At 44.0% G+C, this 13696-nt stretch overlaps 1 protein-coding gene across 3 annotated transcripts; it reads right to left on the reverse strand.

Moving 5' to 3' along the window:
* Positions 1–274: 274 nt before the first annotated feature.
* Positions 275–5367, reverse strand: MID1IP1 (MID1 interacting protein 1). 3 transcript variants are annotated; one of them, XM_025372516.1, is made up of 3 exons: positions 5312–5367; positions 2388–2491; positions 279–2115 (listed from the first exon to the last, which is right to left on the reverse strand). In XM_025372516.1, the coding sequence occupies exon 3, from the start codon at positions 1849–1851 to the stop codon at positions 1300–1302; it is 552 nt and encodes a 183-aa protein (XP_025228301.1). In that variant the 5' UTR covers positions 1852–2115; positions 2388–2491; positions 5312–5367; the 3' UTR covers positions 279–1299. The 3 variants fall into 3 exon arrangements, with proteins under 3 accessions (XP_025228302.1, XP_025228301.1, XP_025228300.1); XM_025372515.1 differs by having other exon boundaries at positions 2388–4261; XM_025372517.1 differs by lacking the exon at positions 2388–2491 and having other exon boundaries at positions 275–2115.
* Positions 5368–13696: the final 8329 nt, after the last annotated feature.

The following is a 13696-nucleotide window of genomic DNA, read 5'->3' on the forward strand; positions in this document are numbered from 1 at the left end:
GCTTGTGCTTGAGCTTCTTAAAAAATTCAAAATATTAATTACGCACTCCAGTAAGTTAGCCAAATTGGTTGAAGGATACAATATATGTACCTTCCCAAATACTTTAAATATTTCTGAACTTGTTGAGATGTATGGTCCTATCTTGGCACTGAATTAGAAATAAAGTTTGGAAGTAAATTTTGTCAGTACCTAGTTCCCAAACAAAGCTAAATACTCGCATAGATGAATATCCACCACCATGAAACACCAGAGAGAACACAAAATTTACTTTTGCTAGTAAATCAATTGATTTTTATTTAACGATGAAACCATTCATTGGCAGATTAATGAGGACCAGACGCTTGTCCAGTTTAGTTGACACATTTGCTTTTTTATTTTTTAGAATATAGTCTACATCTGGATTAAAAAAAGTTTTAAATAAATTTAAGACATACAACAACAGTGGAACCCTTCATCATTCTATGTACAACACGATAGAATGTCAGTTGGTTCCATTTCGGTTAAGTCCACTTTCTCATAATAATGTTATTATTTTCACTGAGTGGCAAGCTTCGTACAAGCCGGCGAAATGCCAGCTTATACACGCTGGGGTGGGGGTGGGGACGGGAGTGGCACGAAAGGGATGGGGTGGGGGTGCCACAGGACTACTATACAGTGTAACAGAAAATCATTAATAAAGTAGTACCGATTACCGACAGACAGTGCTGTTTGTGCGCTTATCACAATGGAATCGCTGAAGTTTCAGAGCAAGAAGGAGATTCGAAATACTTAACACAGGGCCAATGTTACAAAAAGAAATAGTGCAAACAGGAAAACTGATGCAATCCTAGCAACGCCTGGGCCTCCACCGGCCCAACCGCAGGGCGGCGGGAGGCTATGCGCCCCGCCTTCCCCAGCACCCAGCTCCGGGCTGCTTTCCCAAGTGTGGCAACCCAGCGCCGCGCCCTGGTATGGCCCTTCTCGGGCCCTTCTCCTCCGAAAAGAACAGAAAAGAAACCCCAGGAAAGGCACAGGCTGAATGCAGAGCGTCAGCCCAGTCCCATTCCCACCAACATAGAATGCAGGCCCCCTCCCAGGAGGTTCCTTGGGCCCTCCCCTCTCCGGCCACCATTTTCTTCTCTCTCACACGAGGCCCCCTCCTCCACGCAGCCCCACCGCGCCTCCTGCACGTACGCAGCCCCCCAATTTGCAGTCTGCCCTTCCCGCCCCCCAGCCAGGAAAAACAAAAAAAAAGCTTTAAGGAATGAGAGAGGGTGAGATGGGTCGAAGAGGGTGCTGGGCAGCCGCGGGCGCCACGCCTCAGTGGCCCCAATTGCCGAAGCCGATCTCCTGCTTGTATCTGTTAGTGAGGATGTTGGCTTTGCGCGTGAGTTTCGAGAGCACAGTGTGCAGCCCGCGCAGGTGGTAGTGGAACTGCTGCTCCAGGTCTTCTTCGCCGGCGTCCGCACCCTCCAAGTGGCCCAGGTCCACCAGGATGTCCTTGGACTTCCAGGCACTGCCCTCCTCGCTCCCAGCCGGTGGAGGCGGCTGGTGCAGGACCCCCCACTCGATGTCGTTGCGGATGGACTTGAGCAGCACGTAGTGGCTGTACATGTCCCGAGAGGGCGCGAAAAAGCTGCCATTGGCGCTTCCTGAGTCGGGGACTGGGGGCGTGCGCTCCTCCAGGCAGCCGCCACTGCCGCCTACCTCCACGCCGACATCGTTGTCTAACCCGGGGTCAGCCAGGGGCACGTCGCGCAGCAAGCTGGGCACCATCACCGTCTGGTCCATGTTGTTCACGGCGCCGATGAAGCGATTCATGGCGTTAAAGAGCGAGTGCTTCTGGTTGTAGGTGTCGCAGATTTGCATCATGGTGGCCGCGCGGGCGCTGGAGCGCAGGGACGCAGAGGCACGGGGATGGTCGGCCGGGTCAAAGGGATGCCCGCCTTCACGCTCTCTCCAAGGCCCGCGCTGGGGGCCTGGCTATAGCCGGTGTGGCGGGATTCCCAGCACTCCTCCGCCCTCGCCAACTCTCGTCTCGCTGGCAGACCGGCCCTGCGGGATGGGCGGCTTCTCCTGGCTTTGGCGTCCGGAAACTCGCGATGGCTGAGGGTGGCCTGTGGGTCGAGCCCTGGCCTGTTTGATACACAGAGACGAAAGAACAGATTAGATTATTCACCCGGCTAGGGGGCCTGGCGCCCTTGCCCGCGCGCACCCCCTTCTCTGGCTACAGCTCGCCCGGGACTGCGCCTGGGTGGCTCCCCGCGGCTGGGCATTCCCACCTCCTTGCCCACTTAGGGCCGCGGGGAGAAAGGTGTCCCCCCACCACCACCACAACTTCTCCCTCCGAAAAGCCTGAGCTCAAGCAACCACGCTGGCCGGGGCAGAGATGGGGCGGGGACACCCACCTCCTCTTGCGTCTTGAGACTCTCCTGCTCGTTGACAATTCAGTGTTCCCGCTGCAAGCGGCTGCTACCCAAGGGCGCTGCTGCGGTCAGTGGCCGGACTGTGACTGCGAGCGGCGGTGACTGCGTTGACCCCCTACCCATCCCAGGTGCTCAATTTATAGTCCAGGAAAGGTGTCGCCGTGCTCAGGGCCACCCCTGGTGTCTCCTCCTCCCGCCTCCCCCGGCAGCACCGAGATAAAAGGCCCGGGCCAGGATGACCGCGAGTAACACTCGCCCGGCCCTTTCTACAGCGGGGGCGGGGCGCGCCGGGCCAGCTCCGCCTCTCGCCTGATACCCGGGCTGAGGGAGGGCGCCAGGGCAGAGCAGGGCAGGGCAGAGGAGGAGGGATTGGAGCAGCTGGACCCCGCCAGCACCAAGTCCTGGGCAGGCCAGTTGGAGGAGGGCCGGGCACTGCGAGGGTCAAAAAGGCGCCGGCGTCCCGACTGACTGGAGGGTGGGCTGGCATGTGGGGGCTGGGCGGGCCTTGCGTGCGCTCCCGGGGTGGGATGACTGGAATGCACGTGTCTTGGTTGCAGAGTGAGCCCCTCAACCCCGAATCTGGAGTGGCCGCGGCCGGGAAACAGGAACCCGGGTTTATTATTAGCCGTCGGGGAAGAGGGGCCAGCAGCAGGTACAACTCCATCCTGGGACTCTTACGTAAGAAGGGTGGCCGGGCATGCTGGGTGCACGTGGACGCGCGATGCTTCCGCAGTGGCCCTGGCCTTGGTCAGCTATTGGGGGAGGGGAGGGTCAGAGGCTTTTGCCTCCCTCCCGGCGGGGCGGGATCTTTCCCAATCTTTCCTGTAACAGTGGTTGCCAGGGATGAAGAGGGGCACACTATCACATCTGCTGATTCTTTCAAGAGATCTGAAAGGGGCAACGGGAAGAAGTCAATTTTTGTCCAAGTCGGCTACACAGTGATGCTGGAGAGCCTGGGCTATGTGGCCTTTTGGCTGCCAAGAGGGCAGGAGAGGGTAACAGTAGTTAGGTCTAGTCTTGGGTGTCTTTCACCATTTAACAGAGAAGTGAGGAGGTGTCCAATTATTTTTGAGGGTGCATGTGTGAAGCATTCCTTTCAAAAGATAGTTCTTAAAGCACTGGGTCATTTAATAGGGGCTAAGCTATGTACCGAATCGCTGGATTTAACTTTTAAGAGCCTTGCACCTTGAATTTCACTTTGAGATTTCCAAACCACAGCCTATTTAATTTTTCCCATCTTATGTCCCTTGCCATATTCCTCATCCACCAGTCCTCTCTGACAGTCCTACAATTATATTCAATAAGATTCAAGCTTCTCATTTTAAATCCCTTTTCTCGGCCTGGCGCGGTGGTTCACGCCTGTAATCCCAGCACTTTGGGAGGCCGAGGCGGGCGGATAACGAAGTCAGGGGTTCCAGACTAGCCTAGCCAACATGGTGAAATTCGGTCTCTACTAAAAATACAAAAATTAGCCGGGGGTGATGGCTGGCGCCTGTAATCCCAGCTACTCGGGAGGATGAGGCAGGAGAATTGCTTGAACCCAGGAGGCGGAGTTGCAGTGTGCCGAGATCTTGCCACTGCACTCCAGCCTGGGCGACAGAGCAAGACTCTGTCTCAAAAAAAAAAAAAAAAAAAAAAAAATCCCTTTTCTCTAAAACCTAACAGGGGTCTCTGTCCCTAGTACAGTTTTTTCCCACAGGACAAAAAATGCCAAAGGAAGGGAGAACATAATAAAGGGGTTTCTTTCTCTCTCTCTTTCTTTCACATTAAGACTTATACTTAAATATTTTCCATAGAAAACCATCTTCCTGATGGTCTTTTGAATGAAATTCTGGCTTGGTGCCACAAGGACTAATCTGTTGGGAAAAAAAAAAAAAAAAAAAGTCAGTGACCCTTGGAGACAGAACCAAGTCTGGGGACCCACTACCCCAAAACTTATTAGCTCTAGATCATAGCCCATGTTTTCTTACTTGCAAAACTGGGATAGACCTATCAGGGTTTTGAAGGAAGATCAATGGAAAGAAAAATATAGAGGGATGGGAGGCGGGGAAGCATCGTATAACTCTGAAGCATTAAAATAATTTCACCTTCCCTCTCTGCACACATAGACTTAGAAACTTTTCTAGCCTCAGTTTCTTTATCAAAAAAATGGAGCTTGTTCCATGGGCTGTGCCAAGGATTTCTATTAAGTTCAAATAAGATAACGTAAATAAAAATCACTATGTACATTGTAAAGTACAAAGATTAATTATACTTGATATAGGACCTCATCATAGTGAGAGGTGTTTATGTGAAGAGTCAGAAACCTTAAAAGTGTGGAAATCGGCTATGATGAGCCACAGATCCTTCCACCCAACTCCCAGTTCTTAAGCAGGAAAATAATATAAAATATGTCCAATGAGATTGAAAGAGCACTGCAAGAGGAAAACTCGAGAAAAACAGATATACAGTTTCTAGTAGCTGGTCTTCTCATAAATTAAAGCATACTTTGTCCCCCTTCTTGGACCCATTTGGTATTTTAAGAACGTATGCACCCGGATGAAAACTCGGTATTCAGACTTAAGTTACTAAAATCTTGCCTCTTTTTCTCTTCTTCCCAGTTCCAACAGTGTGATAACTCACGGAAAACGGAAATCCAATGGATCTAGCAAAAGGATTCCACCCAGCAAAAAACGCCAGCCTGGGAGAGGGCCCCTACCTAACTCCTTCCTTCTGGCCTCCACCCCTCCCCTGATACGTTTCCTTCAGTCTGGTCTCGAGATAACCCTTCATCCCCCAGTTTCTTGACTCTGGCCGCTGTTCTTGTACATTTCTTAAACACTTTCAGAGAAAGATGGCTCAGGCACCTGCCTGCAAAAAGTCCCAAACCGGGCCTCCCAGCTGCCCCAGACCCCGCAACAACTCACACCCACCGGAGTAACTCTAGAAGGAAAAGGTCCACGGGCCAAAGCTCTGGGCCCTTGGAATCACCCCACCACCGCCCCTCTGGCTTCAGCCAATCAGAAGCCGTCAGAAAATTTTATGCAAATGAGTCCTGATGCTCCCGCCAGTCAGAAGCCGCAGAGCCCTCCCCCACGCAGCGTCCTCTTTCACCCCAGCCCAGCCAAGCTGGCTGCCGCGTCCCTGGCAACCGGCGCACAGCCAGTTCTCCCCTACGCTTGGCTGTAAAAAAATTAAAATGGTTCCCTGGGGTCACATGGGAGGGGAGCGGGCTAGCCCAGGCCTAAGGAAGGCTGGCAACCTCACTGATTGCCCCAGGCACCTTCCCTATCCCGATCTGGAACAAGCTGGAGGTGCCGAGCCTCCTGCCGGGTATTCAGTTTGCCTCCAGAAAACAGTAGTCATCCGTTGAACAAATAACTTTTGAGTCCTTGTAGCACGCCAACAGCCTCAAAACAAGAGGCCTTTGGTCTCTGCTTTCTATCCTATATGCTAAATTCCCGGCAAAAGCCTTGTCTAAGGTACCCACCCCAACTTCTTGGTTCACAGTTCCAATTCTGGATCTTTTTTTTTTTTTTTTTTTTCTTTTGAGACGGAGTCTCGCACTGTTGCCGGGCTGGAGTGCAGTGGCAAAATCTCGGCTCACTTCAACCTCTACCTACCGGGTTCAAGTGATTCTCCTGCCTCGGCCTCCCGAGTAGCTTGGACTACAGGCGCGCACCACCACGCCCAGCTAATTTTTATATTTTTAGCAGAGACGGGGTTTCACCATCTTGGCCAGGATGATCTCGATCTCTTGACCTCTTGATCCGCCCTCCTTGGCCTCCCAAAGTGCTGGGATTACAGGCGTGAGCCACCAGCGCCCGGCCGGAACTCTTAAATTCTGGTTCTTAATTCCCACTCTTTTACTTAAGCAACCTGAAAATCATGCTTTGCTTGCTCATCTCCCCAAAAATGTCCACAAATTATCCCTTGTACTGTGTCCCTTGGATAGTTTAGGGGGAAAAATTACATTTTAAAAGTGACCAGAAATCCCTAAACAAAGTAGTCAGCAAGAGTAAACTGGTGCAAGAAAGTCAGACTGGATAAAGAAGAGATCTGGCCTAGAACTGGAAGAAAGATGATATTTTAAGGCAAGAAGCCAGTCCAACCTGTGATAGGAGAGATCCTGGATTATTTTGAGACTAGACTTAGAAGGATCCACTTCATGAAAAATGTCCTAGAAATACGACAATCAGACTCTCCTGTTAAAGGCCATGTAGTCCAACTATCCACTTGTGCTGAAATCGCTCACAACATCCCCACCAAGTGGTCGCCCTTGCCCACATTCTTGTATTTTCCATTCTCCAGTGTTCTATCTTTTGGAGCTCTACAGAAGGCCATGAAGCACACCATCAGATGTTTGAAGGTAGATATGGTCTCCTTAAGTCTACTATTCTTCAAGTCAGTTATCCCCAGTTCCTATAGCCATTCTTCATGCTCTCTTTTGAGTCGCTCATCCATCCTAGTCGCTATCTTTAGAAGTAGCTCTGGTTTGCTTTTGAGTGTGGCCCCTCTCATTCCAAATACCATCTTTTCTAGGACAAAATGGAGTGGTACAGCCACTTATATTATTGTGAATGGTAATTTTTCTAGGTCATATTTGTTGAGCACAAGTGCTTGGAACTTAGACATGTTAACTCAAAAGACATGTTAACTCATTTTAACTTCACAACCACCCTGAGAAGAAAGCAAGGATCAAAGAGTTTAAGGGCCAAACTGTCAGAACTGGAATTTGACCCAGTTTTCTGATGCCAAATCCAATGTTCTTTCTACTACTCAATAGATATCTACTGCTTATAATACTGCCTAACATTTAATGGACTTATTTTAACAGCTACATCTATATGCTGCCATCTATACAACAAAATTTTGTGTACCCTATTCTTGAGTAGTGGGGATTTTTTTGGACCAAAGTACGAAACTTTATATTATCCTACTTAAACTTTATCTCATTAGATTTAGCCCATTAGTTCAGCCTGTTTTATTATTTTGGGTCCTGATTCTGTGCTGTAATGCACTTGGATCTTATCCATATATTTGATAACTATTCTATATATTTATCCAAGTTATTGATAATAGGTACCAGGCACCACTGGGCAAGAGGCAAATTGCTGTAGAACATCTGGAGAGCTCCTTCAGTTTGATATCAGTCCATTAATTGGCACCTTTTGGCATATGTTGTTTCAGCCAGCTATGAATCATGTTAATTGTTCAGTCATTCAGCCTATATTTTTCTTCTTGACCACAGGATATTATGAGAGACCTTGCTAAGTGCCTTGCTGAAGTCCCAAGCTAATAGCCAGTTTTCTTCCTATGGAGTCAAGAAGAAGGGCATTTTTGTCATATACCACGAAGAAACCACCATCACATGATACAAAAATGCAGAAATAGCACCGTAATAATCTGAGTTAAGATGGGGAAGGGAGTGTATTTCATTGTAATTGTCCTTACAGGAAAAACCATCATGAATATTTAGTTGAGAGAAGGTAGACAGAAAAACTCCAAAACCTACGAACAGGGAGTAGTGAATCTGCTGGCTTCAGACCTACTTTCAGGTTTTGGAATGTCTGAGTATGCCATAGTTAGCATTTTGTCACAATCTCATTTTTTAAAGCATCTTTAGCCTTGCATTTGGAAGAAGTAGAGCACAGGGAAAGTTGAGAATACTAAAGAATACCTTTTGTTATGTTCTCATCATTTCTACATCTTTAAGAACTCTGAACTGTATACAGAACTGTGCATTCAATTTCAATATGGTAGATGAGAAAAGGGCAAGACACATCGTAGCTGTTCTTACCACATAGAAACTTCTCAGGTTGATTATTCCTAGATCCTTAGGATTCCAGGACTTTCTTGTACCATCAGCATAGAAGGAACAATGAGAATGTTCGTTCTTCACTCTATCCTGTTAAAGTGTGTCAGCTTGGTTAGTTTAAATTCTGAAATTAGATTCAAAGTTTACAAATTATAACACCAAATTAACACAGGGAGAAAACACATAATTATCAATATTTCATATATTCAAGTCCTAATAACAAATCCATGTATATACATATACATATGGGTTGTAGCTTCATTTTGTTGAAGCTACAGTGTCATAAATGCATTATCCAAAGGACAGGTTCAATACTTACATGCCCAAGTCTTCCATAATTTACTCCTCCAACCTTAGTAATGAAGAAAACTAGACCTAGACAAGGTACAATGAAGTTAAGGCGAATTCACCTACATCATATTAGACAGTCTGGACAGAGTTAGTACACAAAAGATATAAGTCTAGAAGCACATACAACCTACAAGTCCTTCCAGCTATAGAAGACCTTGATAAGAATAGAAAAATAATAAACCATTAGGAAGATCTGAAAAAGGATATTGCAGAGCAAAAGAAACAAAATTTGAACCAAACACATCACTAGAGAGTCAATAAATGTAATTCCAAACAAGGAACAAAACAGGCATGCCAGAAAGTTCAATTACTGGCATAGGGCAAAAGGTTCAGGTAATCACAATGAAAAGACACAACAGAGTGAAAGAAAATAAGAGAGGAAATGTTGGATAGAGAAGACAAAGACAACATAATATAGGCCAGGTGCAATGGCTCACGCATGTAATCCCAGCATTTTGGGAGGCTGAGGTGGGTAGATGTCTTGAGGTCAGGAGTTCGAGACCAGCCTGGACAACATAGTGAAACCCATCTCTACTAAAATACAAAAAAAATAGCTGGGCATGGTGGCGCATGCCTGTAATCCCAGCTACTTGGGAGACTGAGGCAGGAGAATCACTTGAACCCAGGAGGCAGAGGTTGCAGTGAGCCGAGATCATGCCACTGCACTCCAGCCTGGGCAACAGAGTGAGACTCCGTCTCAAAACACACACACACACACACACACACACACACACACCACACACACACACAATATAAGCATAGCTGATGTTTCCAAAGAGACCTCAACAAATGAAATAGAAGAAATTCAGTTGTAATAAAGAAAATTTTCCTTGACAAGATGTATTCATCTGCAGATTTAATAAGCGCACTATATACCAGATAAAATTTATGCAGAACAGTTGAAAAACAAGTTAGTTGTATTTTTCAACTTCAAAGAAGAAGAAAAAAAGTCTTCAAGTGTCCAAGCAGGAAAAGAAGTCACCAAAAAGATGGTGGCTGCAGGAGAGGAGAGAATCCAACCAGCTTTACAGAAACATTCCACTACAGGAGACAATGGAGCTGGAAGAAAGAACGTATGATCCAAAAATATTATATTACTCAAGTAAAAAACAATAAGCAGACATTCTCAAACATGAACTCAGGGTTTTTCTTCAGAAACTTACTAGTAGAAGCCTGCTAACAAAAAAAAGTAATTGAAATGAGTAATCCAGGAATGGGGAAACCCTGATGAAGAGATTCATGGTGAGTTTGAATCAATTTAAATGCAGAAATAAGATAAAACAATGTAGATACTGGTTGCAGAATATAACGTAAATATTTTAAACCCTGAGGATGAAAAAATAATGCAAGCAACAAAATTGGAAGATGGGGGAATGAAAAATAGCAGAGCTAACCAACTTTCATTACAGCAGGTCAATCAATGATGCCTAAAACCAAATTATGCCATTTAAAAACTAAAGACACAAACATGTTAAAACTTTACAAAATTTTTTTTTCTCAATTTAAAGAGATCTTTTAGGAACTAATACGTTCCATAGCAAAGCGTCTGTTTTCTAAAGTTCAGTATTGCTTTCAGTGTAATTTCAAGTAAAATTAATTTTAACATTTCATTTAAAGTAGTACGTATGATAATTTTTTTTTCTTCATCTGGGTGCAAAGCGCTAGTTACACAGGTGTGTTCATCTTGTGAAAAACTGTTGAGCTGCCACTTACGTTTGAACTTTTTTTGCATGTATCTTATACTTAAATAAATTTTTGGAAATTCCATTCACCTAAAATTCTAGGAGGCGTGGAGAGAGGGGTTAAGAGAGTCAACAGTCTGATGCGGTGACCTGGTTTGGAATTAAATGCTCTCGGTATTGCATAAAAACATTTGTGAGCTCAACTTAAATGGGAATAGGAAAGTAGTAAGTTCTCCAAATTTTGGACGCTGGGGGCAGAAACCATTGTTTTTGATCTCTGCTCCTGTCAACTGCAGTTTAAGAAATCCAGTGTTGGGAGTTTCCAAGCTTTAGTCTTGGAGAGGAAATTCTATTAAAACAATGTTTTTCTGTAACCCCCCTAAATACTGTTTCTAAAAGTATATTTGCATAGCACATATATAGATGGCTATTCACCTTTGTTATTATGATCTATAGCTGATGATTCAAAATATCTGGAAAACTTATATCTACTCTACTTTCTATGAAGTCTGTAGTTCTTTACTAACGGTGGAAAATATCATGTTAGTGGAGTTGTAAGAGTCTCCCTATGCCCTCATCTATACCCTAAGTCTGGTCAGAGGTATACTTCCTTATCGATAGTGTATATTCTTTTAACCACACTACTGTACAAAGATTAGCTTTACCAATTTGGCCTGCAAAGATTCGAGTTTAGATCAGCATTAATCCTGGGCAGTCCAAAATTCAACGGGGGCACATGATTAATTTCCTTGCTTCCTAAATGGTTCCACAATTAGTAGAAATTTGGAAATAAATTTATGGGCATGCCATTAATAGACACCTTGAACCTTATTATAACTATCATTTTGTTTCTAGAAAAAATATTAAACAAGGAAACATATATTTTCCATCTCTAAGGCACAAAGTGTCCTGTATAATTTTATTTTGCACAAAGTGGGTGATTACCTTGGCTGGAAGTATAAGGTGCTTGTTTGTGGCATAGGGTTCAGTTAGTAATATTTGTCATAAATGTTTATTTGAGGCTACATGGTGTCTATCAAAATGACCTCATTAGTTTCTATAGAAGAGACTCAAATATCTTTCCAATCTTGATCTAAACTATTAGTAAATGGAAATATAAATGCTGAGGTGATTCACATAATAATTAGATCTTGGGTTTTAGAAAGAACAACCACGATCTATTTAACAAAAAGTCTATCCCTGCAGATCATATGACACAGAAAAAGAAAGTCTGATAAGTAAAAGAGAAAAAGAGCAGCATAGCCAGGTATTAAAACACATCACTCTCATTTAGTTTCCCAAACTAGAAGGAGATTATCTAAATTATTGGAGGCAGAATTCAGAATATTCCAAATTGATGATTCTTGGGAGTTTATGAAATATTAAATTAAAAATTAAATTAGTTTCAGACATTCAGCTACTGAATGTAGCACATTCAGCTTTGTTATATCCAGGTTGAAGCAAATTAGATGCCATTAAAAATGGTCAGTTCAGCTGCTTTTATAAATGTTGTTCTTGCCTGTTATATCCAGGTTGAAGCAAATTGGATGCCATTAAAAATGGTCAGTTCAGCTGCTTTTATAAATGTTGTTTTTTACCTACTGTAGAGACCATAATTTTAATGTGTTCAAACAATTTGTTCAAGTGCTTCACACTTACGTGTATCATTTGTGTAATTTCTCCATGACAGAAAAATAGAGGGCTTGGATTTTTACTATCTAATGTCACGTTCATTCAAAATTCTATGTTTTATTTATTCAAGCACAACGTATTTATTTGCCTTCCTTCTAGAATATCACCTTCAACCTACCTTTCTGAAACAGTTTTCCTTTCTTCTCCCCTCTCTTTCCCCATCAAAAAGGTCAAAAATTGAAAAGGGAGGAATGGGAACATAATGCACTCCCAAGCCCCTAATTATTTTGGAATGCTCTGTAATCTACTCAAAAAAGCAAGATGTACAAGGAGGTCAAGTTCACCTACAAGATACTGTCTAAGGCAGTATAATAAATTAACAAAAAAAATAATAAATGAACCCACCACACATTGCAAAGTAAGTGACTAATTCTAGAATTATGACAGCATTCATATAAAGGCCATAAAACATCTGAGTAGATTTGTATTAAAATATCAAAGTTACGTAGAAGTAAATCATCTCTAACAGACATTCTATTTATTTGAGAGGATGGGCTGGCAGCCCACGTAGTATAATTAAAAAAGCAAAATGTCTGGAGTCAAACCCATCCCCTATACCCTCCACCCCCATGTAAATGACCTCTCTGCCACTTCCTAACTTGTGAGCTCAGAGAAGACATGTACTCTGTAAGCCTCAGTGTCTTCACCTTGCAGAGTTTATGGAAAAATTAAAGATGAGGTGTGCTTCTTGTAGAATATCAGGTGCATGGTAAGCAGTAAATATTAATATGTTGCCTGGCTGAGATACCTTTTTAATGTATATTGTATTAATATGCATCATGATGCTGTTTATGAGAATTGTGATTGAAAATAAATACCTATATATTTTTGCAGCTCATCTATCTTTTGTAGTGTGGAACCATGATTGGGACCTTGAATCTTTTCTACTTTCACTTTTCCACTTGGAGATGCATGAGGTACAGCCTGCCTTCCTTCCTTTGTCTTCCTTCCTTCCTTCCTTCCTTCCTTCCTTCCTTCCTTCCTTCCTTCCTTCCTTCCTTCCTTCCTTCCTTCCTTTCTTCCTTCCTTCCTTTCTTTTTTCTTTCTTTCTCTTTCTTCCTCTCTTCCTCCCTTCCTTCATGCCTGCCTGCCTTCCTTCCTTTGTCTTTCTTTCTTCCTTTCTTCCTTTCCTTTTCTTTATGAAGCCTCACTGTAGCCTCTTGGAAACTTTATACGTCAGCACACATTCTTAAATAATCCACGAATTCCTAATTATACATAATCTGAGCATTTGTAACACTTGTGGCCTAAATCTCTCAGACTATATAGGCTGATAAAAGTGACATGTGAAGAACAAGTCATTTAGAAAGAATTTATAAATTGGAGGAGAGAACATGAGCCATGCAGATTATCTGGGGAAAGAGCAGGCCAGGCAGGGGGAATAGCCAGTGCAAAGCTCCTGAGGCAGAGGCATGCTCTGGGGCCAGAACAGAGTGAGGGGGAGAGTGTTAGGTGATGAGGTCAGATTACATAGGAACTTGTAAGTTATTTTAAAGACTTGGGGTTTTAATGGGGGGATGGCAGCATTGAAATATTTCGAGGAAAAGCATGACATGATTTCCTTTACATTTTAAAAGGAGACCTGTGTTATTATCTGAGTTGAGAATGGACTTTAGAGGAGTGAGGATAGGAGGTCGATGAGTAGTTTGGAGGCCACTGCAATAATCCAGGAGAGATGGAAGTGGCTTAGCCAAAGGTAGCATCAGTGAGAAGTGGTTGTGTTCTGTGCATATTTCGAAAGTTGAGCCAGTACAATTTGCTAGCATTTT

This window comes from Theropithecus gelada, chromosome X (assembly GCF_003255815.1).
Source record: "Theropithecus gelada isolate Dixy chromosome X, Tgel_1.0, whole genome shotgun sequence".
Classification (NCBI taxonomy): domain Eukaryota; kingdom Metazoa; phylum Chordata; class Mammalia; order Primates; family Cercopithecidae; genus Theropithecus; species Theropithecus gelada.